The sequence below is a fragment of the Heliconius melpomene genome, chromosome 8 (genome assembly GCF_056956725.1).
Source record: "Heliconius melpomene rosina isolate 202511_hmr_F chromosome 8, ASM5695672v1, whole genome shotgun sequence".
Classification (NCBI taxonomy): Eukaryota; Metazoa; Arthropoda; class Insecta; order Lepidoptera; family Nymphalidae; genus Heliconius; species Heliconius melpomene.
Window position 1 is genome coordinate 3,697,852 of NC_140396.1, and position 19,295 is coordinate 3,717,146.

At 32.7% G+C, this 19,295-nt stretch overlaps 4 protein-coding genes across 5 annotated transcripts; 2 read left to right on the forward strand and 2 right to left on the reverse strand.

Annotated features, from left to right (window-relative positions):
• Positions 1 to 534: 534 nt before the first annotated feature.
• Positions 535 to 4,193, forward strand: LOC146536707 (venom protease-like). Its single transcript, XM_085189360.1, has 7 exons — positions 535 to 694; positions 1,396 to 1,538; positions 1,816 to 2,038; positions 2,447 to 2,628; positions 2,843 to 2,948; positions 3,472 to 3,655; positions 3,937 to 4,193. Exons 1-7 carry the CDS (start codon positions 631 to 633, stop codon positions 4,181 to 4,183), a joined length of 1,149 nt encoding a protein of 382 aa, XP_085045486.1. The 5' UTR covers positions 535 to 630; the 3' UTR covers positions 4,184 to 4,193.
• Positions 4,194 to 5,280: 1,087 nt separating this feature from the next.
• On the forward strand, positions 5,281 to 11,305 carry LOC146536708 (CLIP domain-containing serine protease B4-like). 2 transcript variants are annotated; one of them, XM_085189365.1, is made up of 8 exons: positions 5,281 to 5,842; positions 6,436 to 6,528; positions 6,768 to 6,910; positions 7,522 to 7,717; positions 8,439 to 8,620; positions 9,478 to 9,583; positions 10,135 to 10,318; positions 11,052 to 11,305. In XM_085189365.1, exons 2-8 carry the CDS (start codon positions 6,465 to 6,467, stop codon positions 11,293 to 11,295), a joined length of 1,119 nt encoding a protein of 372 aa, XP_085045491.1. In that variant the 5' UTR covers positions 5,281 to 5,842; positions 6,436 to 6,464; the 3' UTR covers positions 11,296 to 11,305. The 2 variants fall into 2 exon arrangements, with proteins under 2 accessions (XP_085045491.1, XP_085045492.1); XM_085189366.1 differs by having other exon boundaries at positions 5,287 to 5,842; positions 7,522 to 7,705.
• A 2,098-nt stretch (positions 11,306 to 13,403) lies between these two features.
• On the reverse strand, positions 13,404 to 15,076 carry LOC146536709 (uncharacterized). Its single transcript, XM_085189476.1, has 2 exons — positions 14,920 to 15,076; positions 13,404 to 14,688 (listed from the first exon to the last, which is right to left on the reverse strand). Exons 1-2 carry the CDS (start codon positions 14,938 to 14,940, stop codon positions 13,567 to 13,569), a joined length of 1,143 nt encoding a protein of 380 aa, XP_085045602.1. The 5' UTR covers positions 14,941 to 15,076; the 3' UTR covers positions 13,404 to 13,566.
• A 46-nt stretch (positions 15,077 to 15,122) lies between these two features.
• LOC146536710 (protein Fer3-like) lies at positions 15,123 to 19,070 on the reverse strand. The gene is made up of 4 exons (XM_085189478.1): positions 18,590 to 19,070; positions 18,257 to 18,350; positions 16,806 to 16,966; positions 15,123 to 15,655 (listed from the first exon to the last, which is right to left on the reverse strand). The coding sequence occupies exons 1-4, from the start codon at positions 18,632 to 18,634 to the stop codon at positions 15,479 to 15,481; spliced, it is 477 nt and encodes a 158-aa protein (XP_085045604.1). The 5' UTR covers positions 18,635 to 19,070; the 3' UTR covers positions 15,123 to 15,478.
• Between the last annotated feature and the right edge of the window lie 225 nt (positions 19,071 to 19,295).

Below are 19,295 nucleotides of genomic sequence, written 5' to 3' on the forward strand. Positions count from 1 at the left end.
AGTATATTAGGATTAACAGTCGGGACTTATAAGTAAATCAATAAAATCTTTACCAGGAGCCCCGCATAATTTAAAGAGGTCCCGATTGGTAATCCTAATAAACTATTGGACTTGTTAACTTTCTTCTTAGTTTTATGCAGTCGGGGTTTTTGTTTTTTTAAATATTTTTTGTTTTTTATAATTTTACCCAAAAAATTTACGTGTCGCTTTTACTTTTTTTATCTATATTAAATTTACCACTACAGAAATCTTGTTTTCCCACACCACAAATTGTTTACCACAACAGAAATTGTTGCAGGTAATAAATAAATCATTTTAAAACAAAAATACAAAGAAGAATTTAAAAATTATTTTCTAATACAAAGCATAAGTTTCAAAAGCGTTATATTTTAAATACATAGATTAAAGAGAGAAAAAGGAAAAATAACCGGGAATCACATCCAGTCAATAAATGAACATTACTATGCGCTTTGTATGCCAACATTCCTTTTATTTTGCGTGTAATAAATAAGGCGTTCTTTTAGATATTTTCCTTAAAGAAACAAGTCTCACAGTTAGTCTTGCGAAGGCCTTCGACGAAGGAAGCGTAAAGTTTATTATTTTTAAAGAACCAACATTAATAATTCAGAAATGATTTTTAAAATTATACTTAGTTTTTTAGTGTTTTACTTGTGTGAAGTGTTTGGAAAAGCCCGTAAGTACACGTACATACCTATTATATATTATAATTAAAGATGTGTTATATTATATTTCTGCTCACTTACCTACAGTGAACATACAGTGAACCAAACTAGTTTTTAATGAAATGCAAAAGATGCCACATAAATATATAAATTACTTAACTTATCCATCTGTTGCTATTTCTGAATAATCTGTCTTACATATATTATTATATAAAATTTTAGATATTTACATTTTTCACATAGGTATAGAGATATCTTTATTAATTACTTATGTTGATGGTGATTAAATTGTGTGTAAGATTAAGGAAAACACAGAAGCATAAAATGCACGGAAGATCAAAATCTATGGTGAAATAGATACTATTAATAAACATAAAACCAGTTAAGTGTGAGTCAGAGACGCGCACCGAGGGGACTACAACTTAAAAAGTGGACCAACTTGTTAACGGACATATATATATGCTCACAAGCCAAAAAAAACAGTCTTAGTCAAATCAGTCCCGTAGTTTAGAAGATGTGCATGTAAAACAGACAAACAGGCAGACAAAAATATAAAAATACATTGATTCATGTTCTATTAGTTATTTCTAGCCCCTACATTGTTCTTTCGCAAATATATTGGATGTACAGACACATTTTTTTTACTCTTTTATTATTGTATATACAGATAATGGAATTTGTTATATAAAAAGTTATTTAAAATTATTTCTAGCATGCAACGACTGTGTTTTACTACGATCGTGTCAAGGAGCGATAGACTATGCGTCCAAAAACAGAAACGATGCCGACAGTCAAAGTAAACTTAGAGAATCATTCTGTGGAACAGAATTAGTTAATGGTGTTAGAGCACCAAAGGTACGAGATTTTTTTAACGTATTCGTATGCACTTCAAGCACAATATAACATATTCACATACGAGTATGTATATTTACTATTCTTGTTTAACAACATAAACATTCCTCGAGAAAAACCTTGGTGGTTTTTTGTAGTGCCTTATCAATGTAAAAATATATTTGTATGGATATTTGACAGTAATAAATAAATAAAAAATACGTAGGAATTTAAGAAATAAATATTTATTAATATATGAAAAACTAAATTGTTTTTAATTAGTATATGACTTTTATTCTAGGTGTGCTGTTCTGATTTCAAAGAATATGATAATCGCTGGGCCGACCCAGGCATCGAATCTAATGGCGATACCTCGAACGAGATTGAAATGCATGAAAATTTAAATCTCCTTCCCGAGTCGTGTGGAAATATCGACGGGAACAGGATCGTTGGAGGAAGGATTGCTAATCTCCACGAGTTCCCCTGGATGGCGCTCATTTCTCACAAAACACGTGCTAGTTCAGGTGGTCATATTAGAATATGTAATAATAAGCCAGTGTGTCTTTAAATGTATGTGAAGTTTTGTTTTGTTATATATGTATTAATGTAAATGACCAATAAATTTAATTATGTGGTTTGGTCTTTGCAAAAGTCAATGATCTTCTAAGATATTTTAAGGTTCGTTTGAATTTTAAGAGTACCTAAATGTGTAACCTTCGGAACACCCAAATATCTTAGCATCGCTCGGCCTGACAAACAAAGCGCCTTGAGTTCCACCACTCAACACACTTTGCCTCCAGAACTCGGCGGAGAGGGTTACACTAAAGAGAGTAACACTAGACATTCTCTGCCTACCCTGCTACATGCAGGATACAACGTGAAGTAGAAAAAAAATCAAATGTTAAAAAAAAAATGTGGATTACACATTACAGGTAATCATAACCTTCAATTTAAATGTGGGGGTTCAATTATCAACTCCAGATATATATTGACCGCTGCCCATTGTGTCGTCAATAAAAAGATTGCCGGAGTTCGCATCGGTGAATTCGACATTCGCTCGAAGGAAGATTGCCAAGGAGAATATCCGTACACAGTGTGTGAATCTCATATTCAGGTACGAGAAACATAATTAATTAAAAATACAAATTAAGTTTCGAAAATGCGGCGTTCAATTCCGCCACTTAACACGTAATGTATCAAATTGACGAGAAAACCAGAGAACAAAGTGTCGTAGCACTAAGGCCTATCATTCTTTACGGGAAAAAGCGAAAAGCTGAAAAATATAACTAATACTTGACCATTTGTTCTGTTTGTTATTATTATTTTAGGATATATCTGTAGAAGACATAATACCTCACGAGCAATATCAACGTTCTCCTATAGAAAACGACATAGCCCTCCTTAGACTCAAAAGACCTATCAATTTAACATTCAGTAAGTATTTTTATTTATTGTTTAAGATTTTTTAACACTGAATTGTATACAAATAAATATATTTGAAACTAAAATGTAAGTGGACACCGTAAACTCGAGCTAAAATAACATTTTTGCACAGTAGTCGAAAGTTTTAACAAAAAAATCATTAACAATAAACATCACTAGTAATATTTTTTTATTTTCTTCTTTCTTATTTCTCTAGAAAAAGATCTAATACACAGCTTTACTAATAAATTAATATCTGGTAAGGACTACTCTTTACTAATAAATCCATGTCTGGTGTTTACATACTAACAAGAAATTCCTTAATAATCACTGTATGGATGCTGGTAACCCTAAATATATGCTTAAAAGGTTCTTTCAAAATAAAACTAGTTTTGTCCTATACTGTCCAAGCCATATGCGACCTGATTTTCCTAGTATCACCTGTACAACCAATTTTATTATGCATAATTAAATTCCTTATTTGAGTCATCAGGAATATGATAAAATTTTAATAATAATATAATATTATTTACAGAGAATGCAAAACCAATTTGTCTACCATTACACAAAGAGCTGCGTGAACGCAACGTCACTGGCGGAGATAAGATAGGAACGGTTGCCGGATGGGGGTTGACTGAAACGGGAACAGAATCCGTTATATTGAGAAAAGTTAATATTCCCGTTCTGTCTGATGCCACATGCCGCGAGTTCTATAATAAGTATGCGATTACTACACTCAAGTTCATAAATTCTGTTTAAGATTAATTCCGTGTGATTTTTTTTTTGTTTTTGCACAAGAATGATAAGATTAGAAATATTTTTAGCATAGAACTTAGTTTGAACACGTTTAATATTTTAATAATGTGTGTAAAAGTCCATTTGATTAAATCAATCTCGAATTAGTATATTAAATGAAGTTTCCTATATAGTCAATTATAATATTTAACAAGGCTAAGGCTAAGATTTTTAAAATTCCATTTTTTTTTAATTTTTTAATCAGGAACAATGGACAGGGAAGCCGGGATTTGACCATAAACAAGCTTTGCGCTGGCGAGGTCAACAAAGATTCGTGCAGCGGCGACTCTGGTGGACCTCTCATGCTGGAGGATGAGGTCAAAGGCATTTACAGGATGATTCAATACGGCATCGTGTCGTACGGGCCGAGGCAATGTGGCTCCTTATTCCCCGGAGTATACACTGACGTCACAAAATATATTAAGTGGATTTTAGATAATATTAAACCTTAAATATAAAATATATTTTGTTTAAATATTTCCCTTAGCTTTTAAGTCAAATATGATAGATATTTCTTTTGTTTGCAAGCATTAGCCAAAAAAATATATTTTTTTAAAGAATTAAAATAATTTCAAAAAATATTTATAAGCCAGTTGTAGCTCTGGGACTCAAAGTATGACTGTAAACGCGATTGGTTGCGGGTTCGATCCCCACTCAAGGATATGAAATATTTATTTAAATTTATACATATATAAATTGTACCATTGAAAAAATATTTTAATTATCTCAATCTTTTATTTATATACCGTATTTTGACAGCGAAATATTATATATATTTTCAGAATAAAAATAATGTATATCTACATAGTAAATATTGTCATATTGTATAGTGCTATAGACTACTAATAGTAGAGAAATTTGCGTATGATGTCATTAATGACGTATTTACGTTACACTACAATCACGTCTATTGTACCTACTTACAAATGTATCTAATTATATATAATTTATTTCCTGGCCAAAATTGTTACTACTATATTGATAGTGGAAGACCTTCACCTCGGCTGAGTTTCGTCTCGCCTAATAATTTTGTTTACGAGATAGTACAATTTATCTTTTTATTAATTGTATCTCGTAGGTCATCGTGGCGCAGTGGCACAAGGGTGTGACTGTAACGCGACGGTTGTGAGTTCGATCACCACTCGAGGAAGTGAAATATTTATTTACGTTTATATTCCCATTTCTTTGCTCTGGTGTCGAGGCAAAGTGCGGCGTTGAGGTCTGCCACTCAACACGCAATGCCAGAATTCGGCAGAAAGTGGAGAACAGAAATGTCTTAACACTATATTCCCAGGTTCCCTCTGCCTACCCAGCTATATGCGTGATACAGCGCGAAGTTAAAAAAAATACTATTCGCAATGTTCACCTGCTATATTAAAACGGACGTTATTCCAGTTTTATTCATTACAACTACTTAGTCCGTAATTTTTTTATTGAAAAAAGGCAAACCTGTTGCAGCGATGTCTAGATAAGTAATCTTTATGAGCGACTATAATCATAATAGACTATAATTTTATTCCTCTATATATATATGTATTCTATATGTAGACTTAAAAATATATGAATTGAGTTTTATTAACTGTATTGTTCATTTTATACAAAATAAGTGTTTACGCCTATAAACTTAAGTTTGTTAACTTTATTCGCGGCATCATCAAAATCTATAAGGTGTTTTCCAATCACAATTCTGAATTTTTTACAAACAAACGGGGCTGTGGGCGAGTCCGACTCGTGCTTGGTCGGTTTAGCGTATATAAACTTAAATAAATATTCATATATTTCAAGTGAGCATAGCCGCACGGGGACCTAGTTATCATATATAAGAAACGAATGAACGAAGAAACGTTAACGATTCTTAAAGAATATTTGAAAAGAACATACAAATATAGATAAATGAAAATAAGGAAAAATAACCGGGAATTACGTCCTGTTAATAAATAAACATTCTTTGCGCTTTATATGCCAACATTTCTTACACTTTTTGCTTGTAATATAAATCGTTCTTTTAGATATTTTCCTTAAAGAAAAGGGTATCAGAGTTATTCCTGCTAGTGCCAGTTAGCCTTCAACAAGCGAAGTGTAAAGTTTATTTCATTTACTTATATAGATTAACTAGCGAACGCGCGCAGCTTCGCTCGCTTATTTAGGAGTGAATTCTAATAAACCACGAAATATGTGTTGAATGAAATATTTTTGAGAGTCTAAATTTCAAATTTTATAAAAATCGGTGGCGATTTAAAGATTTTTCCATAGAAAGTTTCAACCCCTTATTTGCACCCTTAGGGGGTGAATTCTGGAAAACCATGAAACACATGTTCAATTAAATATTTTTAAGAGTTCAAATTTAAAATTTTATAATAATCGGTGGCGTTTTAAAGATTTTTCCATACAAACTTTCAACCTCTTATTTGCACCCTTAGAGGAAGAATTCTAGAAAACGATGAAACACGTATTCAATTAAATACTTTTAAAAATCTAAATTTCAAATTTTATAAAAATCGATGCCGATTAAAAAATTTTTCATACAAACTTTGAACCCTTATTTCACCCCTTTTGGGTTAAAATTTTTCAAAATCCCTTCTTAGTGGATGTCCAGATTACGAAAGTAAACATCTGTCCAAATTTCGCGTTTCTACGGACAGCGGTTACGGCTGTGCGCGCGTCTTACCTCAGTCAGTGAGGACAAGTCCTTTTATATATATAGATGATATTCTCTACTCTACTGGCACAGAAATGATTTTTAAAATTATACTTAGTTTTTTAGTGTTTAACAGGTGTGAAGTCTCCGGAAAAGACCGTATGTACACGTTCATACTTATAATATATACGAGTACAGTAAACATAGGACAAAATTATTTTTTAATTAAATGCAAAAAAATACAATATAAATATAGAAAGAATTTATCTATCTATTGTTATTTCTTAATAATTTATCGTACGTACATTATAATACTGATTTTATGTATTTACATTTTCTACATAGATATAATTCTAACATATATTATAATAACATTTATTATATAAAATTATTTCTAGCATGCAGCGACTGTGTTTCGCTTCGATCGTGTCAAGGAGCTATAGACTATGCGTCCAAAAACAGAAACGATGCTGACAGTCAAAGTAAAATGAGAGAATCATTCTGTGGAACAGAATTAGTTAATGGTGTCAGAGCACCAAAGGTACGATTTTTTTAATAAACGATAAACATGTCGCTAGCACTTAAAGCTCAAAATAACATTTTATACATGTGTTTTGTCAGCCATGTAACGACAATGATTTCAGCATTATAATTCATCAAACCATAAAAAAACTCAAGTGCCTTGGTTCTTAGTCTTCTAACGTTTCTGTAATAAATATTAATGGAAAGGAAATAAAGATAAAAATAATAATGTGAACGTTAATTCGAGCGTAGCGAACCCTCAAATACCTCTGGTCTTCTATAACCGAAGTTAATAGGTAGGTATGTGATTTATTAACTCTGGTTATGGAAGAATGCAAAGCTCGTTTCATTGACCCTGACCTTAGAAGCACACGTTAGTTCGGTTGACTTTTGTCACATCAGTGTTTTTGACGTCTCACCGGTTAAAATTTCTAAATAATTTACGAATTAAACCCATAAAAACACACTTAAATATCATTTGATAGATAGAAAGAGATGATTCATTAATTTTAAAAAATGCATTTAAATAACGGAAACTTATAATACGTCCTTCGGCGACAACCGCCACTTGTATGAACCATATATAAAATAGATATAAAATCTAGAATTAGTATATGACTTTCATTTTAGGTGTGCTGTTCTGATTTCAAAGGCTTCGAATCTAATGGCGATACCTCGAACAACGAGATTGAAACGCATGAAAATTTATATCTCCTTCCCGAGTCGTGTGGAAACATAGAGCCAAACAGACTCCTTGGCGGCTGGATTGGACTCCATGAGTTCCCGTGGATGGCACTCATATCTCACAATATAGGTGCTAGTTCAGGTCATTTTAGAATAAGTCATCAATCAATCAATCATAAGCAAATGTGTCTTTAAATTCATGCAATGTGTTGTTTTTAACCGACTTCTGTAAGAAAAGGAGGTTATCAAATCGACTGTATTTTTTTTATTTTTTTTTTATTGTTTAACATGCTGTAATGTAAATGATATCACCAGTAAATTTAATTATGATCGCTTTGATCTTTGCATAAATCAATGATCCTCTAAGGGATTTTAAAACAATTATTTCCAACTTCCGGTTCTTATAGTGTAACGAAAAGGTGGTGGAGCTATTTTTGTTTAAACCATCAACAATACTTATGTTTTATTACTGTATGATTGTGTACGTACGTACTGTATGATATATACATACTTTTTAATGACGGAAGAAAATATTAAGAGTAGTAGTAATACAAGTATACGCGCATCACGTGATCTGCCAAACAAAGCTGTTCTTGACTTCCGCCACTCAACACGGAAAAAATATTAATTTAAAAATGGTAGAGGCGCTTTATGTAGCTGTTAACGCGACAGGTTCGATTTCCATTTAGGAAGTATTCAAATATAATATTTTAATTTCTTCGCTCTGGTATCGTATCGTATATGAATTCTGCGGCGAGTTGAACGGTAGTGCGAGTAATCAATTAATATTAAAATTTACAATACTATATTATAGCTAAATTATTTACTATTTTGAATGTATATTTCTGAATTATACATTTTAGGTCATCATAATTTTCAATTTAAATGTGGGGGTACAATTATCAACTCAAGATATATTTTGACCGCTGCCGCTTGTGTCGTCAATAAAAAGATTGCCGGAGTTCGCATCGGTGAATTCGATCTTCGCTCGAAGGAAGATTGCCAAGGAGAATATCCGTCCATAGTCTGTGAATCTCATATTCAGGTATGAGAAACATAATTAATTACAAATACAAATTTAGATTTAAAAGTTTTCCATTGAATTTCTCCACACAACACGTAATGTACCAAATTGAGGCAGAAAGCGGAGAACAGAATGTCGTACCACTAGGCTCTCTAGGCCTACCATTATTAACGGGTTCTCGTCTTGTGGCTTCTGGAAGTTAATGGTCGCTGCACTACCCATATAGATCCTGAACCAGCCGTTAAGTCGGAAAAGTTCAGGTACCTCGAATTCGTCATGCACGAATCTGGAGGCATCGATCACCATGTCTATAGCCGGGTAAGCGCGGTCTGGGCGGCGACAAAAGGCGGGAGGTCACTAGTCTGCGAATGCAGGATACCGCCCAAACTCAAAGATCTGATTGATATACAAGAGCATAATCCAACTGGTTCTTTTATACGGTAGTGAATGCTGGCCAACGCTACCTCGGCACACTCAGGAGCTTCACGTCACGGAATTGAAGATGCTGAGGTGGATGTGCGGCGTAACGCGGTCCGACCGCATACCCAACACATTCATCCGAGGTAGTCTTGGAGTCCGTGACGTAGCGTATAACCTCCAAGAGCGTCGCCTGAAATAGTTTGGCCACGTTGCGCATCGGCCTAAGGACTATGTCGGATGCAATTGCCTTGCTATATCAGTCGCTGGAGTGAGACCTCCCGGATGCCCAAAAAAGCGCTGATTGGATCTCGTGAGGCAGGATATGAGAGCCAATGATCTATCCACCCAAGAGATCGTGAAAAGTGGAGTAGGTCGAGTAGGAAAGCAATCCTGACAACGGCCGGGATTTATGCCAGGAAGAAGAAGATACTTAATCATTTGTTCTGTTATTATTTTAGGATATATATGTAGAAGAGGTAATACCTCACGAGCAATATCAATTTTCTTCTGCAGAAAATGACATAGCCCTCCTCAGACTCAAAATACCTATCAATTTGACATTCAGTAAGTAATTTTATTTATTGTGTAAAAATTTTAACACTGAATTCTATATTTTAAAATAAGAAATGTAAGTGGACACCGTAACCTCGAGCTACAATAAAATTTCTGTATAGTAGTCGAAGGTTTAACATAAAGAAAAATATTTTCTTCTTTCTCATTTCTCTAGAGAAAGATCTAATACACAGCTTTACTAATAAATTAATTACTGGTAGGGATTGCAGCTATTTCATACTGTTATAATATTTTATAGTTGTTTACAAACTGAGAAAAAAATCTTTAACTCCTCACTGAGTAGATACTGTGTCCATCGAATTGTTGAGAAAGGAGCTAGAAGTTTCTGGGACTTGTAATCTTAAATGTATGCTTAAAAAGTTTTTTTAAAATAAGTGCTAGTGGTTTATAGAATTACTCTCCGGGCTCCTCTCTCTACGAAACCAAATGCGACCTGATTTTCCTATTGTCACCTGAGAAATCTAATTTAATATGCATAATTAACTTATTCGGGTTACCAAGAATATGATAACATTTAAATAATGATATAATATTATTTGTAGAGAACGCAAAACCAATTTGCCTACCATTACACAAAGACCTGCGTGAACGGAACGTCACTGCAGGAGATAAGATAGGAACGGTTGCCGGATGGGGGTTGACTCAAACGGAAACAGAATCCTTTGTATTGAGGAAAGTTAATATTCCCGTTCTGTCTGATGCCGCATGCCGGGAGTTCTATAATAAGTACGCGATTACTACACTTAAGTTCATAAATTCTAATTAAAATGCATTTAATGTGAATTATTTTCAGTTTTTGCACAAGACGTTGGTTAATTTGAACTAATTTAATGTTTTAATTATGTGTGTAAGGATCTATTTGAAGTATAATGTTAAATCAATCTTAAATTATATTAAACTAGCGGACGCGCGCAGCTTCGCCCGCTTATTTGCACCCTTAGGGGTGAATTAAAATAAACCACGAAACATGTGTTCAACGAAATATTTTTAATATTTTTAAAAATCGGTGGCGATTTAAATATTTTTCCATACAAACTTTCACCCCTTATTAGCACCCTTAGGGGGTAAATTCTAAAAAACCGTGAAACACGTGTTCAATTAAATACTTTTAAAAATCTAAATTTAAAATTTTATAAAAATCGGTGCCGATTTAATTTTTTTTCCATACAAACTGTCGACCCCTATTTTACCCCTTTAGGGTTAAAATTTTTCAAAATCCCTTCTTAGTGGATGTCCAGATTACGAAAGTTAACATCTGTCCAAATTTCACGTTTCTCCCATCAGCGGTTACGGCTGTGCGTGCGTCTTACCTCAGTCAGTGAGGACAAGTCCTTTTATATATATAGATATTAAAATTAAGTACGTAGGAACTCTTATACACTTAATTACAATACAAGATCTTACAAGGCTGCAAGATTTTTAAAATTCCATTATTATTGTTTTTCTCTTTTTTAATCAGGTACAATGAACAAGGAAGCCAAGATTTGACCGTAAACAAACTTTGCGCTGGTGAAGTCAAGGATTCATGCAGCGGCGACTCAGGTGGACCTCTCATGCTGGAGGAAGAGGTCAAAGGCATTTACAGGATGATTCAATACGGCATCGTGTCGTACGGGCCGAGGCAATGTGGCTCCTTATTCCCCGGAGTATACACTGACGTCACTAAATATATTAAGTGGATTTTAGATAATATTAAACCTTAAATAAAAATTATATTTTGTTTAAATATTTCCCTTTGTATTTGAGTACTTTATATGATATGCATGATTTTTTGTTTGCAAGCATTAGCTATAAAAAATGCTTTTAAAATATACAGGATGGAATTGTGACAGAAACCACAGTTTTAACTACTCTATAAAAGCCTAATATAATTCGCAAAAAAAATAATTCTTTTTTCAAACAAAATAAATAATAAAATTATAGTTTTAAAATAAAACGCCATTTGTAAAGTATTACATAGGCACGCACACACTTACCTGTCAAAGCGGCAACGTCGCATACGTATGTGTGCGTGACACGAAATACAGGTATGGATAAAAATCGTGAAATGAAAAAAAAATCCTACGTCCAAACCGTTGAGGTACCTTGATTAATTTCTTTAGTTCTGGGTTTGAAATATTTTACCCTATATGCAGTTTCAGTAAAAGGAGCGCTGCCTCTTCCATCCTGTATAAGATATAAATCAACTTAATTAAACCAACTCAAACGAAAAACTAAATTGTACAATTGAAAATAATACTGCAATTACCTAAAAGTTTTTATTCTCATTTTGATTCATATACTATATTTGGACGTACTACATCAGACTATTATATACATTTTAACAATAAAAATATATACATAGTAAATATTGTCTGTAACGCGACGGTTCTGGGTTCGATCCGCACTCGGGGAAACAAAATATTTATTTACATTTATATTTTCATTTCTTCGCTCTGGTGTCGAGGTAAGGAGCAGCGTTGAGTTCCGCCACTCAACACGTAACGCCTCCAGAATTCCTCTGCCTACCCTGCTGTGTGCGGGATCTGCGTGAAGCTGATTTTTTATTTTTTTTTAAATATTGTCATATTGTATAGACTACTACTATAGACATGCCTATGATATCACGGCAGTCCCGACTTTTTGCTTATAAATGTATCTTATTATTTATAATTTACCTATTATAACGTCGTAATGTTATTATTTTCTGGTTAAAACTCAAATTATTACTTATGAATTATGATCGAAATAATATTGATATTGAAAGACTAGACCTCAGCTCGGCTATGCTTCGTCTCGGTTCACGATTTTGTTTACGAGATATAATAGTACAATTAATGTTATCGTGGGATTTACCATGTTTTTTAAGTACAGCTAGGTCAAATATTATTAGGTAAATAAATATAATCTTATAAGTATATAAATAATATACTATTTATTACATTTGAATCCCGTCGTAGTGCAAAGGCTTGACCATGCAACAGTAAACACGACAGATTATGGGTTCGATTGCCGTTCAAGGAAATGAAAATCTCGTTAACCCCTCGCTCTGGTAAGGCACGGCGTTGAGTTCCGCTATTATTGGGAACGGAAGTATCTTAACACTATATTCCCAGCTCCTCTCTGCCTACCCTGCTATATGCGGGATACATAAAAAATACTATTCGCAATGCTCATATTAGGTACCTACCTATGCTATAATGAAACGGACGTTATTTCATTACTTACGTTGTTTTGTTTGATATATTTATAAGCTACTATTATGATAATAGACTATAATTGTTTTTTTCCATCCTTCTAGCATTTGATCTATCTTAATTAGGTAGCAGTGCTGCAGTGGTATGACGGTACGATAGATTTACGTCTCACGTATTTATCCCCTTAGAAATACTTTTATTTCACTTTCTGCCTGTTTCTACCTATTTATAGAATTATTATTATTATTGATTGGGCCAAGATTTCATTTTTGCACTGTTATAATATCGCAAAAAATCTTCATTTCTAAATAATTATAATATTTAATTCTATCGTCGTTTATTTTTTAAATTAGCTAATGTTATTAGTAATGTCATTAGTAGTTTCCATTTACTAGTACAAGAGTGCACAAAACCTTTATTTATATTTATAAGTGTACTATTTTACAACCTCGATTATATTATATAATATATAGAAGATAATTATAATATAACCACTTTACCAAGGCAGAGGTATGAATTTAATTTATCAGTCTTAATAGGGCCAGTAATCATAACCGAAATTGGTTGAAATCTTACTTCATTCAAAGCCGAATGCATATAAAATAGAATTTAAAATTTATATTTATATCTTAATATCTTAAATAAACACAATATTTGTATTTTATTATCATTTTATTACTTATTATAACTAAATCTATCTATACATTATTTTTTTTATAATAACATAAAATTAAAGTGTACGGTTATTATATCACTTAGTTTGTCAGTATTAAATTATATTTTATTTTATTACAAGAATTACGAAGGAACATCTCCACGTTCCTCAAAGGAATTTTTCGGATTGGACTGATCGTTTTGCTTATTCGTATACGGCTCGTCACCAGTGGGTTTATTTTTTACAAGACTCTTCTCTTCATTAATTTCTTCATATGTTTTTCCTTTATTTAATGGTAACAATGGATCATTCCTTTTAATGGGTGGTAACAAAAAGAAATCACTATTACTACTTTTGGATGGTATCGTAGAACTTTCGGCTTCCACGGTTGGAGAAGACATCGTGTTATCAAATTTGACAACAGTATTTTTATCAGGCTGCATATGATTAACGTTTTTGTAGCTGTATTTCGAAGGTACTGGTTCTGTAAACTTCACTTCCTTTTTGGGAGTTTCAGGAGGATTGATCTTCAATTTTGTCCGTTCAGTTACCTCAGGTGTAGTCGCTCGAATAACAGGAGTTGTTGATCTGATCCCAATAAAATCATTTAACGGCGAAAGAGGCGGAGACGAAATTTTGCTAGGATTTAATTTTTGCTTAATAAAAGCAGAATCTTTATACGATGTACGCACTAAAGGATATTTGTTTACGTGCACCTCACCAGTGTTACGAGGTAGCAAAATTGTATTATATGTAGCTGGTATAACAGATTTTTCAATTTCTCCTGTGGTCAAGGGGAAATATGCATTAGGCAAATGGAGTTCATCAAGTCTATTTTGTATATACAATGGTCGATCTGGTAAAACTTTCTTTTTATTTACTATATTACTCAATTCATCATCTCTGTCTTTTGACAGATTCTCATTCAGAATTGGTTTCTTCTCATTTGACAACTTCATAGCTTTCAAATAATCATTATCATCCATTCTATAACCATTTACCTTATATATTGGAGCACGATTTTGATAATTTCTCAATCTCATATTGGTTAAAGTAATTTCTGGAATGGTGTTTACGTAAAAGTCGTCGTTTATCACTCTATAAATGTTGTTATTATTAATCGGTCTTCGCAATATAAACCTTCTCACGGGTATATTATAATTCAAGCCTAATAGATTGCAAATAAAATTTCTTATGGTTAACAAATCTCGTTTGTGCCTTATTATATTTGTAGAGGCAAAGCCCTCACACACGAACAGAATACTCTGTGAACAATAGAAATTAAAAATAAAATTTAATTTCGTACAAATCGTCATCAGATAAATAAAAATAAATAAACATAAAAATAAAACAAAGCATTTTTTACAATTCAATATTTTCAGTTTTACAGTAATGAAGAAGTAAAAGATTAATACTTTTTTAAATGTTTATAATGGATATTTACTTTATTATATAAAATGATTTTCTTTAAGAAAAACAAACTTAAAATTACTTACCAAAATAAAAAGTATCCGCATTTTTTATGTTTTATATTTCACTGTGGATTTTAAATCAATACTAAATGTAATTACAATTTGTTTATGTCTTATAAATAGCAGGTCATTATAGCCGTAACTGCAAAACTACCTAACTTATGTTCGAATTAAAGTAATAATTGACTCATTTAGTAATATCTTTCTTTAGAAATGAAAAATAACTATTATAATGGTACCTTTAATGCATTTTAAACATATTAATTTAAATAAATTATACAACTTAATATAATTAAACCTTACTACTAATGGAAGACATTTTAATAGAGCCAGATAATAAGTATAAACAAAATTCAACTTTACAGAGTTCTTAAAATAATAAAATACTTTGAGATATTAAATTCTATATCAATCGAATATCTAGTGATATTAAATATTGTAATTTTCTATAAACTAATTAAAGGAAACCAAATCTGATTCATAGGTTCTTATGTCACTTAGCTCTAAGAGACAAATATACAGGAAGATATCTACAAAATTATATTGTTTTGAAACGGTAAGAAAATATTCGCGATAATATCTCCTAAGCACACCAAGGCACTTCAGCATCAAAGACATGCCGAGGTGGATGAAGAGACGAGAGTGAAGAATGAGGCTGTGGTGACCCGTGGAGCAGTTCGCACATAAAGCTTATGTAAGTTATAGCGAGACGTAGAGTTTCGATTCGGGAGAGACGTTTCTCGTATGCAAATGTTGGGACCTGTGAAATAAAATAGAACCCGTCAAGCGTGAATCAGATTCGTCAACAGAGGGTTCCGCACCAATTTCGTAATTATAAGAAAAACAACCTGTAAATGTTGACAAGCTTTAGTCTGAAAGCATTATTATATCAAATTAGAATTTGTAATATTTTTTTTGTGACCAATAAATTTCTAATTTGTTCTATAAGTTCTTGTCGCTAAATTTCATAATTCTAGGTCAGCGGGAAGCAGGTACGTACATTTGAATACAAAAAGCGGATATTTTCCTAAAAAAAGCGGAAAACACGACCTAATGTACGCTAACTTAACTTTTTAGCGGTATATGCGGAGATATTCAATATTAATATAGTAGGTACTAAGTCTTTAAGATATATCTAGTACTAAATCATCAGCAAAATATTTGTTTAAGAAGATAAGGTTTTATTTTCTAATACACACAATTGTAGTAAAACGGACAATAAACAACACATAGATAAAGATATAAATATATTGATGAGTAATTATAATTATATATATAATAAATATTTCCGTGCTTGTGATTTCATGGAATGGAAATTCTAATAATTAAATTAATGTTCCTATTTATAATAAGAAAGATATATTATTCTCGTGGGACATATATTCCATAATAAAATAAATAAAAGAACCCCAAACAATAGGCCTCCTAGGGATTCAACGAACCTAGTGTTAAGACATACTATTCCCATTAAGACATTTCCGTTTCTCACTTTCCGCCGAATTCTGGAGTTCACTTCATGGCAGAATTCAACGTCGCGCTTCTCTTCTCTTCTCTCTTCTATATATATCTTGTAGGTACTTTTTTAAGATATATACGGTTTAAGAATTCATTTATTCTCATACAGAATGTACAATTCACTTACTGAGAATATACTTATATATATTACAATATCTTATTGCCATATCGTCCAGCGTAGCTTACAAATATATTTTGGTTAGTTATAAACATGAAACAACACTAAAAACAATCCAAAAGAAAAATTATATATGAATGGCGTAATTAAAAAACAAAATAAAATATAACATTTCCCCAGGTGGAAATCGCACCATTAATAATTATTATCTACAGTTAATTCAACTTTAGACGCTGTTAAACTACGCATCAATAGTCTTAAGTACTAAATCAATTACCTTTCGTCGTAATTTGTCAAAAGCTTCATTTAAGTTGAACATACGACGGCGTTCACGAATGTTTGCTGCGCGGCGTTGAGCTACGGACGCCACGCGACGTCGCGGCTTCTTGCCCGGCGTAGATCGGGACGAGCCTCTCCCGCATCCTGCTGCCGACCATACTATAATATAAAATCGACTTTGTGTAGACATATACACATGTAACACTTTTCTTAGGGTTCCGTTGCTCAAAACGAAAAAATAGTTATTTTCTGTGGTCCCTTGATATTTTCTGTGATCCCTTGAAGCACAGGAAATATCAAGCATTTAAGGCAACACAATCACAAGAAGGGCGCGTTTATGCCCTTTATGCGTCTTTTATTGTGGAAACTTTGTATGAAATTCGTCGCGTTATCAAAACCTATAGGGTACTTCCCATGAACCATGCAACTATGGAATATGGCAAGACGTGATCGATTGCAGTACAAATGAAGGTAAAAATTGAAATATAAAACATACATATTTTAGAGAAAAAAAATCATTACAAACTTATAAGTGTAGTTCATTTCATATAAAATTCCAAATATTATCTTTGTTTTAATAGGCAAATGTAACAAAGCTGAATTCAACATATAAAATTTACATTTATTTTGTTACATTTTTCATTTACTTAATACTTGACTCTAAAAGTCAGCTCCATTACCAGGCAGATGGACTCTATCGAATACAGGCAGGATGGAAGTCCGGCCAGGTTTGCCCAATAAATAAATAAAAGTTAATTTCTTGCTCTCGCACCAAGACTCAAGAGTACGCCGAAAATTCCGTCGGAACGGAGTGTTCTAACACTACGTTCCCTCTGCCTACCCTGTTTTATGCGAGATATAGCATGAAGCTGATTTTATCTATATAAATATTTCCTTAAATTTAATTTGTACTCATAACCATCTGCTGTAAGAAACATAATGGCGACAGCACAGTAATAGAAAAAAGAACACATTGACTTTTGCTCTTTACTATACCTATTAATTGTAATATAATATAATATGATATGATATAATTTAATGAAAATAATTACTGGGAAAAAACTAATGCGAAGCCCAAGTGAGAAATAGATAACCTCAGTATGAAGATAATAAATAACCTCGTGTCTAATAAACATTTCTTTTACAAAAACTAAACATTTATTTGCAAATACTAGATTACATTTAAAATTAATAAGATCAATAGTTATATTTTCTAATTAGTAACATAATTTGTTGTAAACGTGATGATTGTGAGTTCGATTCCCGCTCTGGTAACTGCGTAGAATTACTACTTATATAAATTACCATTAATTGTAACCTTACCTTATCTTACTGTACCTATATTTGTAGACTATATACACTGATGCTGGAGGAGCTATTAGCATAAAACACTATTTTCTGGACATTTTTAAATATTTTAATTATGTACTCATAGAAGTAGGCACTTACCTAGGTCGGCTGGCGGGAAGGCCAGGATATCAGGATATGGAACAGGTGCAGGCGGTCCGTCCCACAGCGGCCCGTACGGAGAGACCTCACTACCCTGCAAATTGTTTATAAATAATTCTTCTTGTTTATTAGCTTGTATTTCTAATGGTATGTGGAATGAATGCTGCGTTAAGCAAATATTATAGTAAATGTATGCCGTTAGAAGACATATATACATATGTCAAGAGTCAAAAGGTAAAAAAGGGTGTGATAGTATGTGATTGTGGATTCGAGGTTTGGTGGTTGTGGAATTTAATTAAATCAGTTTCAACTTGTGTTATTGAATTTACTTACAGATGAGCTGCTCCAGACGTGCGGCGTCTCGCTGCCGTATGACATCAGCGGGAAATGAATCTTGAGTCCTGGTAATTACACTCCTGGATAAAATCTACACACCACTGCTAGCTGCTGTATATGGTATATGAGAGTATTACCAGAACAAAAATTTCACAGAGATGTGCATAAGACCAAACACCAAAAACTACTAAATCAAAACAGCACAAATTCATAGTATCCCAAAATATGGACCCGTCAATTATTAAAATTTTGTGTCATTCAAGTTTCTGCTTAATGTCAATAAAGGCAAGATTTATTTTTAATAAACTATACTAAACTACCCTTAGCGTTTTCCTGCGCCAGTTTTCTTGTTGATGATTGGTCGAGGAAGGGGGTAGTTTGAGGGTGGTTAACGCTGATTGGTTACAACCGTTGCAATGGGCGTGTACTATCGGCTTCTTCTTCTCCACGTACAAAGATATTTTATGTATATTTTACATAGAATAGTAATATAAAACAACTTCTACTTCTAAAATATTATATTATTTCGTGAATTTCGTTTTAAGTTGCAACTATACATTTAAGTTAAGACTAAACATTTTGTTGATTTTTTTTACTACAATATATAAATTTCTGTGGATTCTAAATGCGTGAACGAAAGAAGACTACACACTTCTGGTAAGCCGAAACTTCTGTTTTGGGTGTTCTAGATTGGCAGTCGCTT